Here is a 22,760-nt window from a genome sequence, read left to right as displayed (position 1 = left end):
AGCACTGTCACTGTGACAAAATGTGGCTCTATCATGAAATGCCATCAACAGCATCAGTATCTGTCATATGGAGTTTGTATTTTCTGTGAGAGCTTGGACTACCAGGTTTTTACTTGATTGCAGTTTTCCTGAGGTTTGGCAGTCAAAATAAGCTGAGAGTAGGAACAGTCACAACTGATACTTCCTCCATACCAGCAAATACTGAGCTACTGGGAAGAAAAGACAGGGAGGAAATCCCTAGCTCCTAGAGTTAAGAGAAACAGATTGGGTAGCAAGGAAAAGTATGATAATCTTAAAATATTAAAGAATGAGTAGCATACCTTGCTTTAAGGAGATGTTACCTGAATATGGATAATTTATAGGCATGAAAATCACATAGTACTGAAGGTCATTTCCTATAAGACTGCTTGTATCTCTAGCCCCAAGTAAAATGAAAAATATGTACAGCTTATTCCGTAGTTCTTAATATTTTTTCAAAAATTACTCTTCCTCTCATGACCTTTATTGTCATAGGATTTTAGAATTTATCCTTATGCATTGACCTCAGGGATTCGCACTCCCCAAGGAGTAGGAGTCTCATTCCTCATTTTCACAGCTGGTCTTGTCAGAAGACTGATTTAATCCTACTCCACTTGGAGCTAGTATAAAGCTCATTATGACAAAGGAAACTGTACAGTCAAGAAGAAAAAAATTTGCGTATTAATTTGTGCTCACATCCAATGGGTAAATATAAGATTCTCTTATTCTGTAGCAGAGCCCAAGCACAAAAGATACAGAAGGTCTTCAGTCCTCAGAACAAAATAGGTACTGTCTCCAGGCCACTGAGCCACAGTGCCAGACCACTCCGGAGCCTTCTCATCTGGCTGTTTATCCCTCATATAGTCATTCATTTAACATTTCAAACTCTAATTACCAAGGCAGCTTTCCTTACATCTTCCACAATCTTAAACTTACCAGTGTGTTTTTCTATCCATCCTTTCCCTGATAAAGACTTACTTTCCCACCATAGCTTCAATAACTCATTAGCGTTATGAATCCGTCACTTCTCTCCACTTCAGCCCTCTTCACATATACAGCATGACCTTCCTCATGTTTTTCCACTTTCAAATTGAGGTGTACTTGAACCTTAAGGTGTTTCAAACAGTATTTTGTAAACACTATGAGAGCAACATGTAAGATTAAGTAAGAGTTGGAAAAATGAAGGGCGAACAAGAAAAACAAACCCATGACCTTCCAAATATTCACATGCAGTAACTGGAAGAGTTATTTAGAGGCACAATGATGCCAACAGTATCTACACAATTCAATATGGCACATTTTACCATAAAGGAAATAGGAAGAAAGGCAAAGGGAGGAGGGAAAACATGCATAATTGAGGGCCAGAGGTAATTTAATACATGTAATCACAGATTATTCACATGGAAGGAGCATGATAGACACAAACACTTCTCTTTCATTTTTATAAGGTGGTGGTTTGGAAAATGGCCTTGTTTTTATGAATTCAAATTCTCAGTGATCACCATTAAAGTGAGGCTACAGATAAAACAGCCTGGGTTAGAGTACAAAGACAGGGTATTGGTCTTAGACAGAAACAGTTCTAATGATGATCAGACAATCCCTTTTACCTCCAGACACTTTACGAGATATCAAACATCAGAAAGAACTCAAAAAACTGTCATCAATCTTCTACGTACTTCTTGTACACTTGAATGTTCCCTGTCTTATAGACAAATTATCCAGATGTCAAACTAATTTTTTCAGTTTCCACTTGAAAGCTTGGTGTCACCCAGGTCTAGTCAACATTGAATTTGAATTAATTTTATCCCCCTCAAGATTATAAGGATCATAGTTCTGAAAATATTTTATTGTTATACAACATGTCTGGAGAATGTAGTTAATCTGGTATTCTAGTTAACTGTTATGCCTCCAATATACATGTAACATTGAACTTTTATCACTATTTTAATTTTTGTCTCAATCATAGCTTACATTTCTTTTTGAAAGAAAACTTTAAGACAAAATATCTTTGCTTAAGCTTTTTCATATCCTTCAACATGTTCATAATATTTTATGTTACATACATTCTACCTGATTATCACACTGATATGTTAGTTCACCAAAGTTTCTGTCTGTGAACAATTCAGTTTGGCAGAATTTTGCTTCCATTCATGAACCCCCTATCAGGTGATGAACATGACCACAGCTATCTTCCCCACACAAACAAGAACGCAGCCATCTTTGCCAGAAATGTGAAAGGAATGAAGTGAACTGAACTCTACCTGCTTATTCCGTGGCTTCGTATATAACCTTTAGATGACCAAAATTAAAAGGGCCATACCGCAAAGATAAACTAAACACAGAATTGTGTCCAATATGAATGTCACTTTCTGGATCATACCAAAGACATTTTAGGACTTGAGGATAGCTTAAGGTCACCATTACACATAATGAACTCTACTGGAATAGAGTTAGGGAATACTACCTAACAGAGGTCTAGGTAACAGGATGGTACATTATATCATGTCCTTGAGTAATATCCTTCCACGATTATGCAACACTTGGGATAAAGACCAAATACCAGGTATCCAAGTACCTGCTCATCTCTACGTCTGCAGCCTCAGCTTACACATTCTCCTCTTATTCCCTATACCTTATGTTACATTTTCCTGTTATTCACATCAACATTGCAATAATTTTCTTTGTAAGAGCTCTTCATCATGTTATTCTTATATGAGAAACTTTTCAATTGATTTTTTTCTCCTTCTCGCTCACATCATCAGATTTTGACTCAAGAATCATTCCCTTAAGGAAGTCCTTAGAGAAAGCTTCAACCTTCAGTTTGACTTAAATTCATTAGTGATATGTATTCATAACTGCGAGAACATGTATTGGTGTTTGGCTGGGCCTGTGGCATATTTGAATCTTCAACATCATATTTCGTTATTTGCTAAGAATTTATGAAAACAAGAGCAAGGCTTATATACATTTGCTTGGACTGGCTGTGATTTTAGCAGAAACCCCTACATGGTGGGAAATGCACTCAAATATCTTTTCACAGCAGGCCAAAAGCTGGTGGTCAGTGGAACATTGCACCTATGTGCTGGTGGTCAGCAAACTAGAAAAACAGCAGCTGAGAATCACTGCTGTAGACTGTTGATTCAGAGAACATCAATTATTTAGTGTTAGCTACTTTTATTATAGGGATAGGTTTGTACTGTTTTTTTTTTTAATTTTGTGTTTTTTCAGACTCTTAAGCCCTGACTGACAAAAACTGACAACAGCAAACAAAACCAAACAAAAAACCCCTAAACTGAGAAAAGACAGTGGAAGATCATTCAAAGAGGCCCGACCAGAGTCATTCGGAATGATTGAATACAATGATTGACAGCATTATGTATTCTGAAGGAAAAGTGTTGCATATCACACATCGAGTATTAGATGGCACTGACGCCAAACACAAAAGTACTGCTGAACTTGGTGAAACTAAAAGAATTTCTTAAAAGGAAGTGGAGGAAATACCATTCCTAAGTGTCTTTGTTTTTATAAGTATCATTCTAAAACAAATCATCTGCCAGCTGCCAGCTTTCAAATTTCCCTGTGTATAGCAAAACATGGTAAACCCCTGACTGAGGGAATTGTATCAAAATGGACATATTATCTCAGAGTAATTCCCTTATCATGATATTCCAAGAAAGGAAAAGCTTACAGAATACACCTTTGAGATGTCACGTAGCAGAAATCCTATTAGACATTAAGTCTCGCAGACGGCAAGTAATGTTAGTCAGCCGCTCACCAATGATTTACAAAAAGCATCTTGCTACTTACATGTGCTTAGATGAAAGCATAGATACAAATAACCAAGCAAAGCAAGCAGTAATTTTACATTATGCTATTGGAGACACCATGAGAGAAGAACTGGCATCTCTGACTGGAATCTGGTATCTCTGACTGGAAAGTCACAGAGATAGATATCTGTAATGCTCTGAAAGTTTTTTTTTTCTCACAAGACATAAGACCAGAAAAAAATGGTTTTAATCACTACTGATGGGGCACCTTGCATGGTTACAGCAACATCTGGTTTCAAATTTCTTTGTTAAAGAAACAAAACATATATTCATTCAGTTTTCATTATGTTATACCTCAAGAAGCTCTTTGTGTCAGGGGAAGTAGCTAAGAAATTAAATGATGACCTTAAAGATTCACAAAAATGGTGAATTACATCATGGCTCATGCTCTTGATTTTTGATAGTTTCAGGCACTTCTTGAGGTTCAGGAACATTGTAATGACTAACTTATGTACAATACTGTCCAGTGGCTAAGCAGAGGACACATTCTGAAGATATTTGTAGGCTGTCTGAGTTAAATTGAGCTATTTATAAATGAAAAGGGGCAGGAATAGCCAGAGCTGACCAATATGGCCTGGCTTAACAAACTCATGATTTTTACAGATTTTATACTACATTTCAGTGTGATGAATAAAAAAACTACAAGATGAAGGAAAACAGCAGAAAGGATGTTTTGTGAAATCAAAACATTTGAGAGAAAACTGCCGGTTTTTAAAACAGACCTTGAAAGTGGGCAACTGAAATATTTTCCAAATTTAATGATGCATTTAGAAAATTCTACAGTATTTGCAGACGATCTTACAAGTCATCATGAAATCTGCAACGCAGTTTTGAAAATAAAGTCCTCAAAAATATGGAAATCTGTCAAATCATTTTAAGTCAATGAAAGCACTTCAGATTGCTTTTCTTACTTTTTTTTGGATCATCCTATGCTTGTGAGCAGCTGTTTTCAATTTTGAATTAAATCCAATCTGATATAAGAAACAGGCTGACCTGAGTGCTGCATGTATTGCTCTGTACCGAAGTATGAGCCAAGGTTTGACAAATTATCAGTATGCACACAACAGCAAAGATTCCGTTAAAAGTGTAAAAGCATGCCAAATGCAAACTTTTGCCTTTCAATAAAAAGCTGTTTACATCACCGAAAGCTCTGCTATTATGTTTTTCTTTTAAAAGATATTAATGTACGAGTTGTTTTTCTAAACTAAAACCTCAGTGTTCAGGTTTAATTGTAGCTTTTGCACTTTATAACACGTAAATGGGTTTGGGCACTCAGTCTCTAAATGGTTCGCAGTGTGGCCTAGAACATGGCTTAGCAGAAAGAAAGTTGTTTAATAAATATTTGGAAATAAATAAATGAATGAATAGATGGTTTTCCTTCTACTTACATACATTTTTCATTTGGGATAATTATACAAAGACATGTATGAAAAATATTTTAAAACATTTTAAATAGAAAATCATTCATTCACTTAGACATTATGGAAATCTTTTGGGATTCTCATTCTTATAAACTCAAGCAAGCACTTTGTTTCCTCCGTCAAATATACCATCCATGGTAACAGTTCAATCTGGTGCTGGTATGGTATTTCTCAGAGGTTTTTGGTCTTTGCAAAAATGACTTCATAGTCTTGCCTAGAACATAAACTAATATTTATTAGTGAGAGCATTCAAAGCAACAAGACCCCTTCTGAATTCAAAGAATGAGTGAAAATGTCAACTACTGCTAGATGGACAGGCTGAGAAAAATACATTCTTGTCTGTACTTCTCTTGTCCTGCGAGACTTACGCTCCTGTTCCATTTTCTGAACAATGTAGTAAAATTCAATTTGCTTTTTCAATTTGTCTCCAGCCAAGCTTCCTTCTGTCAGCTATGAAGATGTGTCAATGCCAGTCACGTAAAGTAACAGACAAAGGACAAGAAGAATGAAATTACCTGTGCATTTGCGATCTGTGTCTTCCTTTTTTGACCCACTAATCGTCAGCTTGCAGTTGAAGTTTTCCTCCCAGTATTCAGCAAACCATACATTTCTCCTGTTGTTTTCAAGTGTGCGGGATGTAAAGTAGGCATCAAACCCTACACAGAGTTAAATGAAAAGGTCAGCGTTTACAGGGCACTGTTGGTATGTCCAGAAATAAAAATGACCAGTGGTGTTTTTCCCTTTGAGTAGACTAGATGCTCATTTGTAGCAATCAAAACAGAAGAAAGTATCACCAGAAGAAGACAAATAATATATTATAAGCCTAATCTGGGTTCATTCCAAATTCAATACATCAGGTAGACGTGTGGCGTACCTATTAACACTTTCCCAATGTAGTTTGTATTAGAAACCTAGAAATGACGATGATCACAACACATTCTGCATTCCTTGTAAACTAAACCAGGGTAGAACTATCCCTCTCACCATTATCAAGATAAAAATGTGATATGTTTTAGTGCTTACTACAGACCAGTCTTTGTGTTTTACATAGATGTTTCTTTTGTTTATCCTAAAGAGCTATGTGGTAGTTACTATCGGTTTTGTTGTTGTTGTTGTTTGTTTGTTTTTGCAGATAAGAAAACAGAGGATTGGAGAAAATAAAATGCCCAAGATCAACCACTATATCACAGTCTAAATTCTTTACCATATAATCTACTGACCTGGTAATGCTATTTTAAGAACTCTTTCCTTTAATGTTGTGCCATCATATAATTTACTTGAAGGTCAAAATGGAATTTTTTTTTTTCTTGCAGAGGGCATAAATAAAATAAGCCCCATATAAACTCAGTGCTATCCATAAAATGGGTCTCGATGAGTAGAATCTCAAGACACTAAATTCCCAGGAATTATCTAGCTACCTATTTAAACTATGTAACTTTAAATATTTCAGCAGGGCGTCAAAGGCTTATGAGGATCATAATTAAAAAAGGATCGGGTTCCTTGTCACAAACACTAGGCTTGAATCTTAGCACCACTTATTTCACTCTCTCACGGAAACACCAAGTGTAGCAAGTACTCTTTTAACATTTCTGACCTTCCCTTTGCCCCTGTGACGATGAAAAGGACACTGTCTCCTCCTCCCTCAGGGTTGGCTGTGACAGTGGGAAGACTACAGCAAGTTAGAGTTGAAGGTCCAGAGCCATAGTAAAAGATAGACTTACTTCACATACTTAGATTTTCAAAAATTTCCTTAAGCCCATAAAATACCTTCATCAATAGTAAAGGTTACAAACATAATTTTATTAGTTTTACTAGTTTTCAGTAAATCATAGCTACACTCACTTTGGGGTTTTGGCACGTGGATATAGCATGTCTTGAACACATTTCCATCCCAGTAACCCCATACCGATACCCCTCATGATCTTCTTTTCCATGTCTAATACATCTGCCTTTTTCCCTACCGTCTCACTTTTAACTCTTATTTATGAATAAGAGTCTTACATTTTTCATATAAGGGAAAACCTGCAATGTTTCACTTTCTGTGATTTTATTTGACTTAACATTATGGTTTCCAGTTCCATCTACTTTCCTGCAAATGATATGATTTTATCTTTGTTTATGGCTGAAGGGTATTCGACTGAATGGGGTGTGTGTGTGTGTGTGTGTGTGTGTGTGTGCGATATATATATATTATGTTTTCTTTATCCATTTGGCTACTGAAGGGCATCTAGGCTGTTCCTGAGCTTAGCTATTGTAAATTGAATTACTATAAACATAGATATGCATGTTTCACTATAGTATGATGTTCTTAATGATTTGACGAATATATCTAGAAGTATGACTGGTTTAAATGGAATTTGCACTTTTTTGTATTTTGAAGAATCTCCATACTGATCTTCTTAATGGCTATATTAGTTTACATTTCCACCCATAATGTTGAAGGGTTCCTTTTTTCTGATATCCTTGCCAGCATGGTTGCTTTTTATGTTCTTGATGATAGCCACTCTGACTTAGGTAAGATGGAACCTCAGAGCTATTCTGATTTGCCCTTTCCTAATGGCTGGATGATAAATACTTTCATCATGTATTCACTGGCTATTTGAAAAGCATCTGTTCAGTTTATTTGCCCATTTTTGGAAAGGCGTTGAGTTCTTTATATGTTCTAAATATTAAACCTCTATCAGAAGAGTAGAAGGAAAAAAAATACCTATTCTATAGTTTGACTTCACACTATTGATTTTTTCTTTTGCTGTGCAGAGGCTTTTTAATTTAATATAATCCTACTCATTGACTTTTGGTATTATATACTATGCTGTTAAAATTCTATTCTCTTCCTGTGCCTGTGGTTTCAAGTGTTTTCCCTAAGATATTGTACAGTAGTTTCAATATTTCTGTTTTAATATCTAAGTCTTTGATACATTTTGATTTGATTTTACTACAGGGTGAGAGATGGCCACCCGCAAACTAAATGCTTTAGGAAAATACTAAGTATTTTGTATTTATTTTCTCATCACATCAACCCTAGGTGTAAGTACTTCTCATATTCATACTTCAGACATAGAAATGAAAACTTAGAGAAAAACTTGGATGCAAGCTGGCCTGATTCCATACTCTGGCTTCTGACTTGGATGCTATAAAGCTGTCTTAGATTTTAGTAGGTGTCACAATAATTTTGATAACTGGGAAATAATATGGAGATTAGGCTAACTGACGTAAGCAAGACCTTATCTCTTTGCTTTTTTTCCTCAAGTTCCTCAGGAGATTTCGTTATTCTGCAAAGGTTCAAACTATTGCTGTGCAGTTCTGTCAGGGCACACTTACCATGCCATGCCCTCTTTCCATACTAGATGCCCGATCACCAAAACTACTACATTAACCATCAATAAACCTATCATTCAACCAGTATAGAAACTATTGTATAGTCAGGTGTGTAAGAGGGTAAAATCAATCCAAACAATACAACTGTCTTCATGGTATGACAGTGTTAGGGCAAAGGTTATTTTTAGAAAGCCAAATCCCTCTCAGAACATTCAAAGAGGCTGATGTTGACAGAGAGGAAAAGATATAACTCCATTCAATTACTTCTTGCTGACTTAACCTCTGCTTAACCGAGTCACAGTACTTTTGTGATCTAAAAATGTGTTTCTCCTTACCAGAACTATGACAAAAATAAATTGATTTGAAGCAGTTCCTCTACTTATTTTCATTAATAAAGAATCATGTTTTAGAGTTTTTAAAAGATCATAATGTAGCCACACAAGTACAATGCCTTGGGCTGTATTTGGCAGATATTTATTAATGATCATGAGCTTCTATATTAATAGACATGGGCTGGTTTGAAGCTCTCCTTTGCTTTAAAACACTACTCCTTAACTCCTAGTCTGCCATGACAATTTCTGGAGCCTAAAGATTCTACTAGTGAACTGTTTGGAATAGTGTATTCAGTATAAGATGTGCAGTCACCAAGGTGAAGCAAAGAGTCAGGGACAAAAGCAGAAATTACAATATTAATCGAATCTAATGGTGTGTGCATATATGTGTGTTTCACAGATGAAAAATGACCTAGACGAATATCTCATTATTATTTAATGTAATGTTTAAAAATGTAACCTAAGGTATAAAGACTAGGGTTTTAGTTCAAAAGAAACAACCAGAGTTATATTAAAGGAGAAAGATTATCCCTCTATATAGAACAGATGGAATCCTTAGTATGAAATGATTCCTTTTTTAAGACAGATGAATTTCATTTCAGGCCATTCTGAAGACAACGTCCCATTACATTCATGCAGAACAACACTGCTGGAATCTTGGATGTGAACTACAACAATGTAGGAGAAATGAAGAGGGCTTTAGCTTTCACTGATCTGTTTTTTTTTTTTTTTTTTTTTAAATAGGTGCTGCCCTCAAACACACCCTGAAATTTGTGGTTGAGACAAGAGTGCAAATCAATAGAGACATAATTCATCCTAGGCAGTATGTTTGAGAGGTAACCTTTCTAGCTGAGAAGAGAACAAAAGCTCTCACCAGTGTGTGATATGAAAGGAAAGCTATCAAAATGTCATGTGGGGGTCAGAGGACACAGCCGCCTACCCTGCCAGGGCAACAAGAGGCTGACAGATACTAATGGGGCTTTATGCAGCATCACAAGGCAACATGCAACCCTGATGGTTGCTTTATCTACTCAAGCCACTCACTGAAGATTAGAATTTCCCTGGAAGCCCAACAGGTAAGAAACACCCTATCTATTTCACTAGCTCTGTTAGTGAGAGAATCCCAGTATTTCTTTATGTGGATCTAGCTCAGGAAGGCTGTGCTAACCGTTCACAAACACTGCTCAACAGAGGCAAATGATACCAGTAGAACAGATGAATTTAACAACTTACACACAAGAACAAGAAAGAAAAAGACAGATGAGGAAGATTAGAAAGGAAGCTAGTAAAAAGGGAAACCTTCACAGAAGAAGTAGAGGAACCCACCTTCTCTACTGCTGGGGCAGTAAATAATTTGGGAAAACAGATCAATGCAACATACTGATATTGCTAGTATGCATGCTCTAATGACCCAACTATTGTACTTCTGGGTACATTTTACTTAAGAAAGGAAGTTTTACACGTGTGACCTAGAATACACATTTTAAAATGTGTATCTAATCATAGCGATTAAAACATGAAATATCCACAAAGCTCATGAATTATGCAATGATACAGTGTGGCACACTACACAGCAAAACAAATGCTGACTGCAGAACCACGCCTGACTGTCACACGCTAACCAATAAGCTAACAAGGAACAAAAGAATCCATTCAGGAACATTCAGGTTATGCAAAAGTTTCAAATTAGGCAGAACTAAGCCTTATCACTTAATGAGGTAGTTAGAAGTGGTCCAACTCTAACGAAGAGCAAGGGAGTATTGCTGGTAATACTGGTAATGGTGGGAATTGGATATTTCAGAAACTACACTATTTCTGGTGGACAGGAGAGGAAGCAGAAATAACGGGTCAGGGGAATAAGGGTGTTGGGGCATTGGTCTTTCTGCTAATGTTTTGTGTTTTATAGTATGTTAAAACTGCATGTATTTTCTTTATGTCACTGCCTATTTTTACAGTATAACTTGTGATAGTGTGAACTCTCACCCTCAAAAAGATATGTTTATGTTCTAAACTCCTGATTTTGCAAAGGTGATTTTAAAAAATTGGGTATTACCTGTCAATAAATTATAAGTATAATTAAATTTAAGATATTGAGGTAAGAGTATCCTCTGTTATTCATGTGTGTTCTAAATCCAACTGAAGAGTTCTTAGCAGAGACACATAGAGGAGACAGAAGGAGGAGGAAGAAGGCCACGTGAAAGTTGAGGCAGAGGAAATGATTGAGGAAGCCACAAACTCCTCATTTTCTAAAGTGACCAGAAGCTGAAAAAAGGAGATTCTTCTCTAGAGCCTTCAAAAGAACGTTGCTATTACCTTACTAAAACCATGATTTGGAACTTCTCGACTCAAGAAACATATTATCTTGTGTGCCTTTAACCCTGTCTAGTGATCTGCAGGCTTCCCATCTCTCGACAGGATGATTTTACTGGCACAGAGCAGGGATGTGTGCTGTGGGCCTGTTTCTTATTGGCCTCTCTGTTGAGAGTTGAAGTCCAGGGGATCTGAGGCTGCGTCCTGCTCACCTCAGCATACTCCGTTCAAGTTCCTGTAAACCGGTACTGAAACAAACGAAGTTAAAGACACGTAAATCAGTTTGGCAAGAGGATCCCTGCTGATCTAGTGGAACAAATCTGGGTTCTCAGAGGCACCCACAAACTCTCTGGCTTTGTCTATTCACGAGAGTGTGAAAACCAGCCATTATTTTTGAGAAAACAAATAAGAATTATTATAATGGAAATTGTTCCTCAAAGAACAAAAAATCCCACGAGAAGAGTTTGTGGATGAGGTAGAGGGAATAATGTCTGCAACATTATTCCATTAAATGGCCCCAAAGGGCTGTTGCATATTATATAATGCCAGAATGCCTTCCATTTTTCATTCTTTTAAATTGCTTAGGAAACAGAAGCCCATTTATGTAATCTGAATATACTTATATTGGAATAACTATGGGTATAAATAATACACATCGAATTGATAGTTTAATTGTTACAAGCAAACACTGAAACTAGAACTCAGTAGTCCAGTTCCAGGCTTTGTCACTTGCTAGGCTACATGATCTTGAGAAAATGATGTCACTTGTCCAGATTTCTCAATTGCATCCCAATAGGGATGATGAGACTCTCTCCTTCATAGGGCTGTTGAGACAATTCAGCGTGCTAATATGTGCACTGCTTACACAATCTCTAATGTAGAAGGTGCAAAAGTTACCTCACTTAGAAGAAAATTAACACAGATAGGCGTGTAAGGTAAGGAGACAGAGAGACAAAAATGGGGATTGGAGAATAAGGAGAAAACTTCTAAGAAATTTTGGACCTTGACTCCAGAGACTATGCATGAAACCATCAGGTGTCAGGATCCTTGCATTACAGTCACTTGAAGCTGTCTGAGTGCTGACTCTGCCACATATTAGCAATTTTATCTCACTTATCATATGCTAGGTCAGTCACATTGTTTCCAGTTACTTCTCCTTTGTTAATTATACATTCTTGTTTGCTTATTCGGTTTTTCTTCATTCATTCCTTCACATATTTTAGGAAAGGCAGAAAGTGACATACTGTATTTCCTCATCTGGAAAATAAGGATAGCAGTACCTACTTTAAAGAAAAATTTTCCTATTTTAAATGTTAAGGATAAACCACATTAATATTTTATTTATTTATTTATTTATTTATGTTTTCTTTTTGGTACTGGGGATTGAACTCAAGTCCTTGTGCTTGCCAGGCAGGCCACCGAACCGCTGAGCTAAATCCCCAGCACATTAATACTTTAAAAGCTTTTCAGTAAATGTGGGTTCCTTTCCTCTTGTTAATGTCAGTAGTTTTAATGACACTATAGAGACCTTTCAGCCCTCAAAGCCCCTCTCAGTTTTCCGATGCTCCCACGTGAGTCTAGGAACCTGAATATATTATTTGTGGGCAGCTCAGGATGCATGAGGTCGGTTGAGATGAGAGCTAAATCGGCCAACCCTAGTGCATGCTTTAGGAAGTGACATTTCCACAGGGAACTATCAGAAGGTCTTAAACTGCTGCAGCAGGCTGTGCATTGGGTGGTGTATCAGCTAATGGAACATGTGAACCAGTGAGGTCCTGGCCAGACGTGACCTTATTTATCCTTGGTAATGCATTTGCTGTGATATATACTTTGTCTGATATTTATGTTTTCATACTTTTCAGTTTTCTTACCCATCTTCTCTATTAATTTCAAGGTATCTCAGATTTCTACACCTTTCTTTCCCACCAGTAATACTGAATACAGAATTGTCATACAAATTTGTGCCATACATATTGGCACTTGGTAGTCATCATCAAAAGACAGAAGAAGTATACAATTGGCAGAATATTGATGCTTGAAATTGGATTTTGGTTTACTAACGTTCGTTATATGAGCATATTATTATAAATGTTTGATAATTTGTATAACAGGGCATTTAACATTAATTATAAAGGTAATCATTTGAGCACCATTTAACTAATAAAATTTGGAACCATTACAAATACCCTAAAACATTAAAAATGTCTAAATATCTGTGTGCTGAAGCAGTATGTAGCCATTAAAACTGGAGAAGAAAATGTGTTACTATGTTACATTTAAAACATTAAAATTATTTTATAATACAATAAATATTTGTAATATTTATCAAATTGTCAAATATCAATATATCACTGATGGGTGTTTTTTACTGATTGAATAATTAAAAAAATTTTTTTTTGATTTTTTGAGAGAGAGGGTCTCACTATGTAGCCCAGGCTGGTCTCGAACTCACAGTGATCCCTCTGTCTCAGCCTCCCAAGTGCTGGGATTATAGGTGTGTGCTACCACGCCCAGGGCTTTAAATTTTTAACTAATACATAAAAACATAAAAATTATACATATCCATGGATGCTATGTTGTTTCAGTACTCAAATGTTGTGTGTTACGTTAAATAAGGTCAGATAATCTATATTGTCAAACATTTATCATTTCTTTATGGTGAAAACATTCAAAATCTTTTCTTCTAGCTCTTTGAACTGTGAAGTATTGCAAGTAATTGCATTACAGTGCCATAGCCCGTAGCACCCCAGAACTTCCTGCTCTTAGCTATGACCTCGTTTTCACTCATCGATGGTTCCCTAACCCTTCGCCACCAGCTGCTCTCCTTAGCCTCTGGTAACTACTACCTACCATACTACTCTCACCTTCATGAAACCAACCCTTTATATTGTGCCTATGAGTGACATCATGCAGTACTTGTCTTGCTGTGCCTGCCTTATTTCATACAGCATAATGATCTCTGCCTCCCTCCCTGTTGCTACAAATGACAGGACTTCATTTTATTCTTAGCTTATATAGGTATTGTAATTATGTGTGTGTGTGTGTGTGTGTGTGTACCCATCTACATAATAGGTGATCAAGCATATGGGAAATGTTTAAATTTAAAAACTGTATGAGTGTCTATATGAGGGGTGATTAAAAAATACAGTGAATGCTGCTGCCAAGCAGCATCCTGTGGAAAGGCAGCCTCATAAAAACATTATGATGTGTCTTCATACTTGTCCTTTACCCAAACTGGCATCTGGAGCCGTGAAACTTCCAGCCCATTCCCTTGCGGGAAAGTAAAAAAAAAAAAAAAAAAAAAAAAATTTTTTTTTCTGTACTTGGGATCAAACTCAGGCCCTTGCACTTACGAGGCAGGTGCCAGAAACACTGAGCTAAATCCCCAGGCCAAAAGTAAAACTTTTTAATTGACTCATGACATTAAGGCACCACCACAGCATAGTGAAAGACACTCATGAAACCGGACTCCAGAGCTGCCTCAAGAAATGTTAAAGAACGATGAGATAAACGTGTTTGAAGTGAGAGGAAGTATTCTGAGGGATATTGATGGCAGTGTGACTTTTCCTGTAATACATTTCTATAAATTTAAATATTCGTATATTTTTATCATATATATGTCTTTGGCTTTAAAAAAATGATGTACAGCTAAACAGGATATTTTGTTTGTTTTTAGCTTTGTTTTTTTCTTCCTCAAAATACTTGCCCACTCCATATAGCATGCAGGCTCTTACAAGCTGTAAAATGCTGTAGACGGATAGTTATCATGCAACGTAATTACTGTTTCTGTATAAACTTCTCTTTCACAAATACATTCTATGAATCCATCATTTATGAATTTATCTATAGTAGATACAGCAAATATACCTGTGTAACCACTCCCCACATCTCTTACCATCGCCAACATCAACAGTCAGGCAAGGAAATCAGTCTCAATGCTTGGCTCCAGCTCCTCTCTAGATTAAGACTTTAGAAAGCTAATGCAGGTGCTGAAGCAAACTTAATATACTGTAATTCATACATGTTTTCTAGAGCTATTCTTAGATATTTGCTGTATATCAAGCACAACACTTAGATATTACTATTTAAATAAACTAATAACACAATACAACACTTAATGGGTGACTACACTATATCCAGAACTTCAGCCTAAATGCTTTGTGTGAATTTCTGTACATTGGAGGTAAGTACACTGTTTTTGCTTTCACAAAACTCTTGGTCCAACAGCAACTCTTGGATCATACTAAGGAAGGACAGAGTTTTCCGGCTTATATTATCTGTTGAGTGTCTTCATGAAAAGAATGTGATAGGTGATAAGGACTACAGAAAACCAAGCATAGTAAGATACATGGCAGACATTGTTTACTGATTAGTCAGTCTTTAACTGAATTTTGTTTATATTATTTAAAAAGAGTTTTTTTCCTGGAACTTGGAAGAGTTCAAATTTTCCTGATCTCCCACTGAGCCACAAAGATTTTCAGTAAGAAAGAAGGACAAGTTTTGAGAAACAGCACACCTAGAATCCACCCTTGTTTTCCTTCATCCTAAATCCCACAGAGCATGATTCTGGTATTTGATTGCATTCTTCTTGCCAATGAGAATTTAGAGCTGGGACTAGAGGTTCCATTTGATCCAATTATCCCTCTGCTGGGTATCTTTCCAAAAGAATTAAATGAATCATATCACAGTGATATATGTGCACCTATGTTTATTGTGGCACAGCTTGTAATAGCTAAAATTTGGAAACAGCCCATTTGCCCATCAGTTGGAGACTGGATAAAGAAGATGTGTTTTTACTATAAAGTGGAATACTATTCAGCTATAAAGAATGAGAAATTAGATTCATTCATAGGAAAATGGACACATATTGAGGATATACTCCTAAGCAAAATAAATAAGTCACACATGTGTAAATACTGAATAGTTTCTCTGGTGTGAAAAACTATAATAGTACACAAGATCCTAATCATATAATTGACCATGTGAAATAGGAAGAAAAGGGCTAAAGGTGCAGGGGAAGTGGGAAGGGTAGGGGAAAGGTAATAAGGGAAAAGAAAAAATATGAGAAAATGAAAAACATGGAAAAAAAGTGTTTGTAAATAGGGAAGGGAGGAGGGGGTGAAGGGAGGGCAGGGACAAGGGGTAAAAATGAGAACCAAGACCTGTCATGTAAAGGTACTAGATCCCAGTGATGAATGTAACAGTACTGTAGATCTAAAATGTACCAATAAACTCAATGAGAGAGAAAAATAAAACTTGCCGTAACATGCAAAGTCTTCAGAACAGTTTATTCTCTCAGTCTTCTTTATAACAACCAAGACTTAAAAGATTAAGTCACCTGATTTAGACATCAGGTCAGAGATTATGTTCTCTGACCCTAGACTAGGTTCTATTACTAGCTCAACATCCAGGAAGGCACTGACATTGAGTTTCCAAACAGGCTGTTGGCTATTTAACTCGCTAAAGGAGATCAAGTGTAATAAAAAACAATCCCCAAGAATCTGCCAGGGATATTTTCAAATGAGCTCTCCCTTCCATAAAGGATACCGTTTAGATAATAAGAGGAACACTGGCCAAGCTCTGATGCCTATAAATGTGTTTCCAAGGTTTTAAATAAAATAACCTATAAATACTGACTTGAATAGAGCCCCTCTGTTTAGGAATTCATCCCCTATCTAAATGAGGTAACTGCAGACTACTCATGCCTACAATAACTGTTTACATCCTGCCTACACACTGGAATAATATATAAAATTGGAAAATTGTACATCCGTCTGAACTCTAAGACAGACTAACCAAACCAGAGCCTCCTCAGATGGACCTAAGCATTAGCATTTTTAGATTTTCAGGTGATTCTGATGTACATCAACCTTGACAAAATGTGTTATGAAAAATTGTCCACTTGATTGTGCCTCTACATACCCATTTACACACAGTCCTAGAAGATCTAGACAAGGTATTGCAGAAACACAGAAGACAACTCCTCCTCAACTAAACATATGGATGTATATCACAATTACGTGGTGGATAATATCGCAAGCTCAAACATCTGCTGAAACATCAAATAATGTTTAGCATGGCTGAACACATTTTGGTGCCATTCTTAGAAAACTATTATTTATCATATGAACATCTTACAAAATTTTAACTTTTAATACTCTGCTATATACAAAGTATATAAATATTCACACTTGATGGTATCCTAATGAATCTAGGGTGAAATTTGTATTTTCATAAATTTTGTGAACATTTGCAATATTTTGTGTACATACATGTTTCTGTTTTTAGGAATCCTATGGTTACATTTATGATAATGATTTATAATTTGCAATGATTAAAATCTCACAAAAGCATGAAAAATTTCTCCTTTTATATAAATCATCGATCAATTCAGCAAATGAAACCTATACATTGTTGTAGGCAATGGTGGAGTGAAATCCAGACAAACTTGTCAGGAATTATTCTGCACTATGGAAGCTTCATGTTTTATTTTTAATAACTGTACAAGAATCATGTTGCCTAGTTACCATCTTCATTTTGTCCTCTGATCTAAAATTGTCTCAGCAGCCAGAAGTTTTCTGAGAGCTCAACACCTAAAGTTATATAAGCAAACATCTATAGCAATCCAAAAGGAATTTAACCAAAGTGATATTTCATTCTCTATTTAATGACAGGTTGAGCAATTGCCTAAAGATTGAAGGGAAGAAAAATTACTACATTTGGAGGAAGGATTTTTCATATGCCTAAGAGAGAGGAAAAGCTTGAAGAAAAAGAAAAAGGAAACCTGAACACGCAATAATACCAGTGTGTGATGATTTAGTAGGGGAGTATCCACTGGAAATAAATACAAAAAAAAAAAAAAAAGTTTCTGGAGATCCACAAAAGCTTAAAATGTCATCTTAAATTTTGACAACAAAGGTAATTTTCAGGTTTAAACAGAACTATACAATATTCTAGCTGTTTAATCCATAGTCCATAAATTCCTAAAAACTTTATTTTTATGTTATCTTTCAGAATATTCTTGGCATATCAATAAAGATATTTTTAGAAATGTAAAAACATATAAATAAGCTGTGAAAAGATGTCCAAGGCACAAAGATATCTCATGCAAATAAATACTTCCATGTAAAGATCAAGAAACAAATTCAGATCATTTTACTTTCTAACTACCTGAGTTATGAAGTTATTTCTGAAATTAAAATATTGAATTATGTTTCTTAGAAGGAAAGTTAAACTCCCCGATCTCTCTTTTTTTTCAATACAACTATGTCCTGTTTTCTGGGACCCCATGCACACATTTGTAAGGTTTTGAAGAATACTGATGGACTGGATAAGATCTAGGCCACTCAAATTTCCTGGTAACCTGATAACTTTAGTACAGCAATATAAATTCAGGAGTTGTTGGCAGCAGTTATATAAACTGGAAAGAAGGAAAAGTCATTTGCTTCAGGAGATAAGAATGAATCAATTAGAGTCCCAGGAAGAAAAGACATGGAGGGAAAAATGGATTTTGGGTTTATTTTTTATAGAGTTCAAATACCTATTCTAATCTGATTCTAAGACCCCGATGTTTTATTTGTCCTTAAGTTCTATAAGACTTCTTTCTACCCTTATAATAATAATAATACCCTTTTCTCTCAGGCAAATTCCATTGGGTGTGTGCTATTGTCAATGGTGATGGCTGTCACTGATACTGATCTGGGGATAGGTCAGATATGGATCCTTTTCTTAAGGAGACTGCACACAGGTAAGATACACACAGAAAATTTTTACAGGATGGAGGAAGTTTCTGAAGTTACACAGGGAAAATATCAGTTTTCATAGGAAGAAGTGACCATTCCTACGTTAGGACAAAGTGGGCCAAAAAGGCTTTCGCAGCTGTGGCCTGAAATTGTATTAGAAAATGTCTAGAATGATTAGTGGTTTTTTAATTTTTATTTCATTTGTTTAAAGTTGCTGCTGTCAAAGGAGAGAAAATGCAATCTACTGCCATGCAGGTCAGACACAGAAATCTTTGTTTTATTTCAATGTGAAAACGCTGTTGGTTGGGGACTTCACATACTGTTTTAGTGCGAGCAATGGGAAGGACTTGGCATCTAAACCTTATGGTGACATAATAAATATGGTCTTGCCTTGGACATGATGTATTCAAAACAAAATATGGTTAGCATTGTTTGTGTGCCTTTAGGAAGCAGGCAATACTCTGCATGACAAAAGAAAGTTTTGTGACAAACACTGGAAGGGTATGAATTTACTACCTGGGTCAGAATATTATCCAAAGGAAATGCAGGCCCATTTTAGTCAGCAGAGATTGCCTCTTTGTCACAAATATTTCCAATGTGCCTTGAACATAGGCAGAAAATAGAATGAAAGAGTCTAATTACAGCAGCAATTAATTAAATCAAGAGGAATTATGACAGACAGATTCTGAAAGCATGTAATACAAAATCACTGACCCTTGACATTCTCAGTGTTTAGTTGTAGAAAAGAAAATATAAATAATAATTCTGAACACTGGTTACTGGAAAAATTTCAATTTAAGTTATTTAAATGATTATACTGAGATAAGAATATGTGTTATTTAAATCCTTATAAATAACCCATGTATTAGCATTAGTACCTCTAATTGGTGAATTGGTAAACTAAGACTAGGGTAACTAATTTGACATAGGGTAATAAGACATAGGGTAAACAACTTGCTAACAAGTATAATTGGAACATAGTCCAGCTGATTCCAAATTGCAGTGCAGGAAGAAAGGAGAGATCCAAGACATGCAAGCATGTCAAAGGTAGTTCATAAAGGTTATAGTATAAAGAAGATAGAGAAAAATGCCAGGCTGGGATGATGTGCATTTGTGCCATGCAGAATGTACTAGCTCTCTATTGGTGAGACTTGAGATAAAAATCTTAAAGAAAGAAAGGCTTATTTTAGCTCGTTGTCAGTCCTTTCAGACCCTGTTTCTTTGGGGTCATAGTGAGGCAGAAAACCAAGGCACAAGCACATGGTTCCTCCTATAGAGACCAGGGAAACAGAGAAAGGAGTGCGGAGTTCTCAATGTCTCCTTCAAGGGCACATTCACAGGGACCCCACTTCCCCTCAACCTTATTTCCTAAGCATGCCACTGCCTCCTAAGAACACCATCAGCTGGGGATCACCGTTCAACACACAACCATTTGGAAGACACTGTATATCCAATGCATAATAAGAGGGCAGCGATCTGAGTTCAGCCTTGAAAATTTAAAGTTCACAAAAGTAGGAATAACTGGAAGATGACATTCACAAAGGGACACAGGTTGTGACACAGATGTCCCTGGGTGATGGAGGGTCAGTGTGGCTACAGTGGATACGTGGTGAAGAGGACAGCCTGGGCCAACGTGCAAGTAAACCAGATTTTCAAGGCTTCTCATGATAAAGGATTCCGAGGCTGTCTTTCACGCATTGTGCATTAGAGTTCTGCGAAGAAGATGCCTCTTCCAATTTCACCAGATAGAAAAGATGGACAAGATATCTTAGTCCTAGATGGTTTGCCTGAAGCAAAGAATTATTGCACAGCCACAATAAAATAATAGTTAACATTTTCTGTACTTTTATTATTTCTGTTTTAAGTGATTTATACACAAGAACTTGGTTAAACCTGACAGCTCTGAGATAGACTCTAATATCTCGATTTTATGAGTTGATCAAAATACATATTTACATTTTTAAAACATTAAAATAAAGGACATATTGCCATCAGTTTATCTCAATATACTCCCTTCTCACTCAAAACATGTTTATCCCATCCTTCTTGACCCTTTGTGAAGCATTTCTGGAAGCCCTCTAGCACGAATGCCTTTACAAGACATGATAAAAATACAGTGAATGCTAGTCAGAAGGCCATCCTGAAAATGCAGGCCCATAAAAGCATTACAGTGTCTTCATGCGCCTTATTAACCTCACCTGGCATTGTACAAGCCAATTCTGGCTTTGCCTCAAAGTCAAAATGACCAGGAAGGAAAACATCTTGAATTGTCAGGAGAGGTAGAATGAAGGCACAGCTATGGGGAATCCAAACACACAGAAGCTTGCAGGGTTGGATTTACGGGCATGAAGTCTGAGTGCTCACACACAGTCACCAGTTCAGAAAAGTCTTGCACGTAGGTTTAATGCTTTCATCATCACCTTGAAGCACGGTTTTTAAACAAAGGCCCACACACTTTTCTTTGCATTCATCTCCACAAGAAAAATATAGCCAGTTCTGGCAAGATCCCAGCAGCCTGCTTTTGTATTTCACCCTTCAGTGCTAAAATGCCTCTTAAAAACTTACCAAACATAGGCTACTAAATTTCTCTATAAATATATCCAACCACAGAGGTCTTACTGTATCTGAAAATAAACTGTACTACTCAATTATTACTTTAAATACTGGTAGCATTACTACCACTATAACCACAATTTGAGGTGAAGTTTCTAGTGGTTCCTGATCTCCACCAGGAACTTAACACTGGTGCTGGTCTGTTTTAGGATTTTGTTTTGTTTTGTTTTATTTTTATTATTACTATTATTTTTTTTTGAGACAGGGTCTCACTATGTAGTTGAGACTGACATGGAACTCACTATGTAGCTCAGGCTGGTCTGGAACTCAAAGCAATCTTCCTGCCTCAGCCTCCTGAGTGCTGGGATTAAAGGCATGCCTCACCATGATAGGCTGTTTTGTCTTTGTACTGGGGATCAAAACTCCAATCCTTGCACTTGTGAGGCAGGTGGCAACACAGAGCTAAATGCCCAGCCCTTTTTTGAGGTTTTAATGAACATCTTATTGAATGAAGACTCAGTTGATATAGTTACCAAGTTCCTACACAAATCAAAATTTGCAGTGTGACAGGAGACACATAACAATATGAAATAAATAAGATGAAATTTAATGAAGCAAACATGAATAAACACAAAAAGCCATTTTAATTGGGAAGTATAATACATTTAAAGAAAATTATATAAAACTTAATTTCTTGGATAATGAATGGTTATAAAGCAAGCATCCTTACAACCAACATCCAAGCCAAGAGATGGGTTCCTCGCTGGGGATTTGGCTCAGTGGTTCTGTTGCCTGCCTCGCAAGTACAAGGTCCTGAGTTCAATTCCCAGTATCAAAAAAAAAAAAAAAAAAAAAAAAAAAAAAAAAAGAAAAGAAAGATGGGTTCCCCACAGAGCACTCCCCTTACCATCAAATTCCTTGCTTCCACCTATTTAGGATTTCACCATGGTCTGTTCTGTATTGTTGTATAGTTTTAATATGTTGCACATAACCAAACTTGTACACTTATAAACTTAATATAAATTGAATCATACTGTATTTCTTTTTGTCTTGCATTTTTAATCACTTGTGAAACTCTAAATCATTTACCCATATTTTATATTGTCATCAAATTATAGATAAATTATAGATTAAATATAAAGAAGCCACAAAAAGTCACAGAATATATAGGAAAATTATATTTTTAAAGCTTTCCCAAAGAGAATATAATGGATTTTCTTCCCTTGAAAATTACTTCAA

The 22,760-nt window shown here is 36.2% G+C and overlaps 1 protein-coding gene across 3 annotated transcripts in view; it reads right to left on the bottom strand.

Annotated features, from left to right (window-relative positions):
* The window catches only part of Grm7 (glutamate metabotropic receptor 7), an 865,940-nt gene that overhangs the window by 318,397 nt on the left and 524,783 nt on the right, over positions 1–22,760 (bottom strand). For all 3 annotated transcript variants that reach the window (XM_010640462.3, XM_033756960.1, XM_010640455.3), the window contains exon 5: positions 5,782–5,922. In XM_010640462.3, the coding sequence (XP_010638764.1) occupies positions 5,782–5,922 (141 nt within the window). The remainder of the gene's footprint in view (positions 1–5,781; positions 5,923–22,760) is intronic.

Source organism: Fukomys damarensis, unplaced genomic scaffold, assembly GCF_012274545.1.
Source record: "Fukomys damarensis isolate Sample0158 unplaced genomic scaffold, DMR_v1.0_HiC HiC_scaffold_28, whole genome shotgun sequence".
NCBI classification, from domain to species: domain Eukaryota; kingdom Metazoa; phylum Chordata; class Mammalia; order Rodentia; family Bathyergidae; genus Fukomys; species Fukomys damarensis.
Note: the sequence above shows the minus strand (reverse complement) of the source record. Positions and strands in the feature narration are given on the sequence as shown.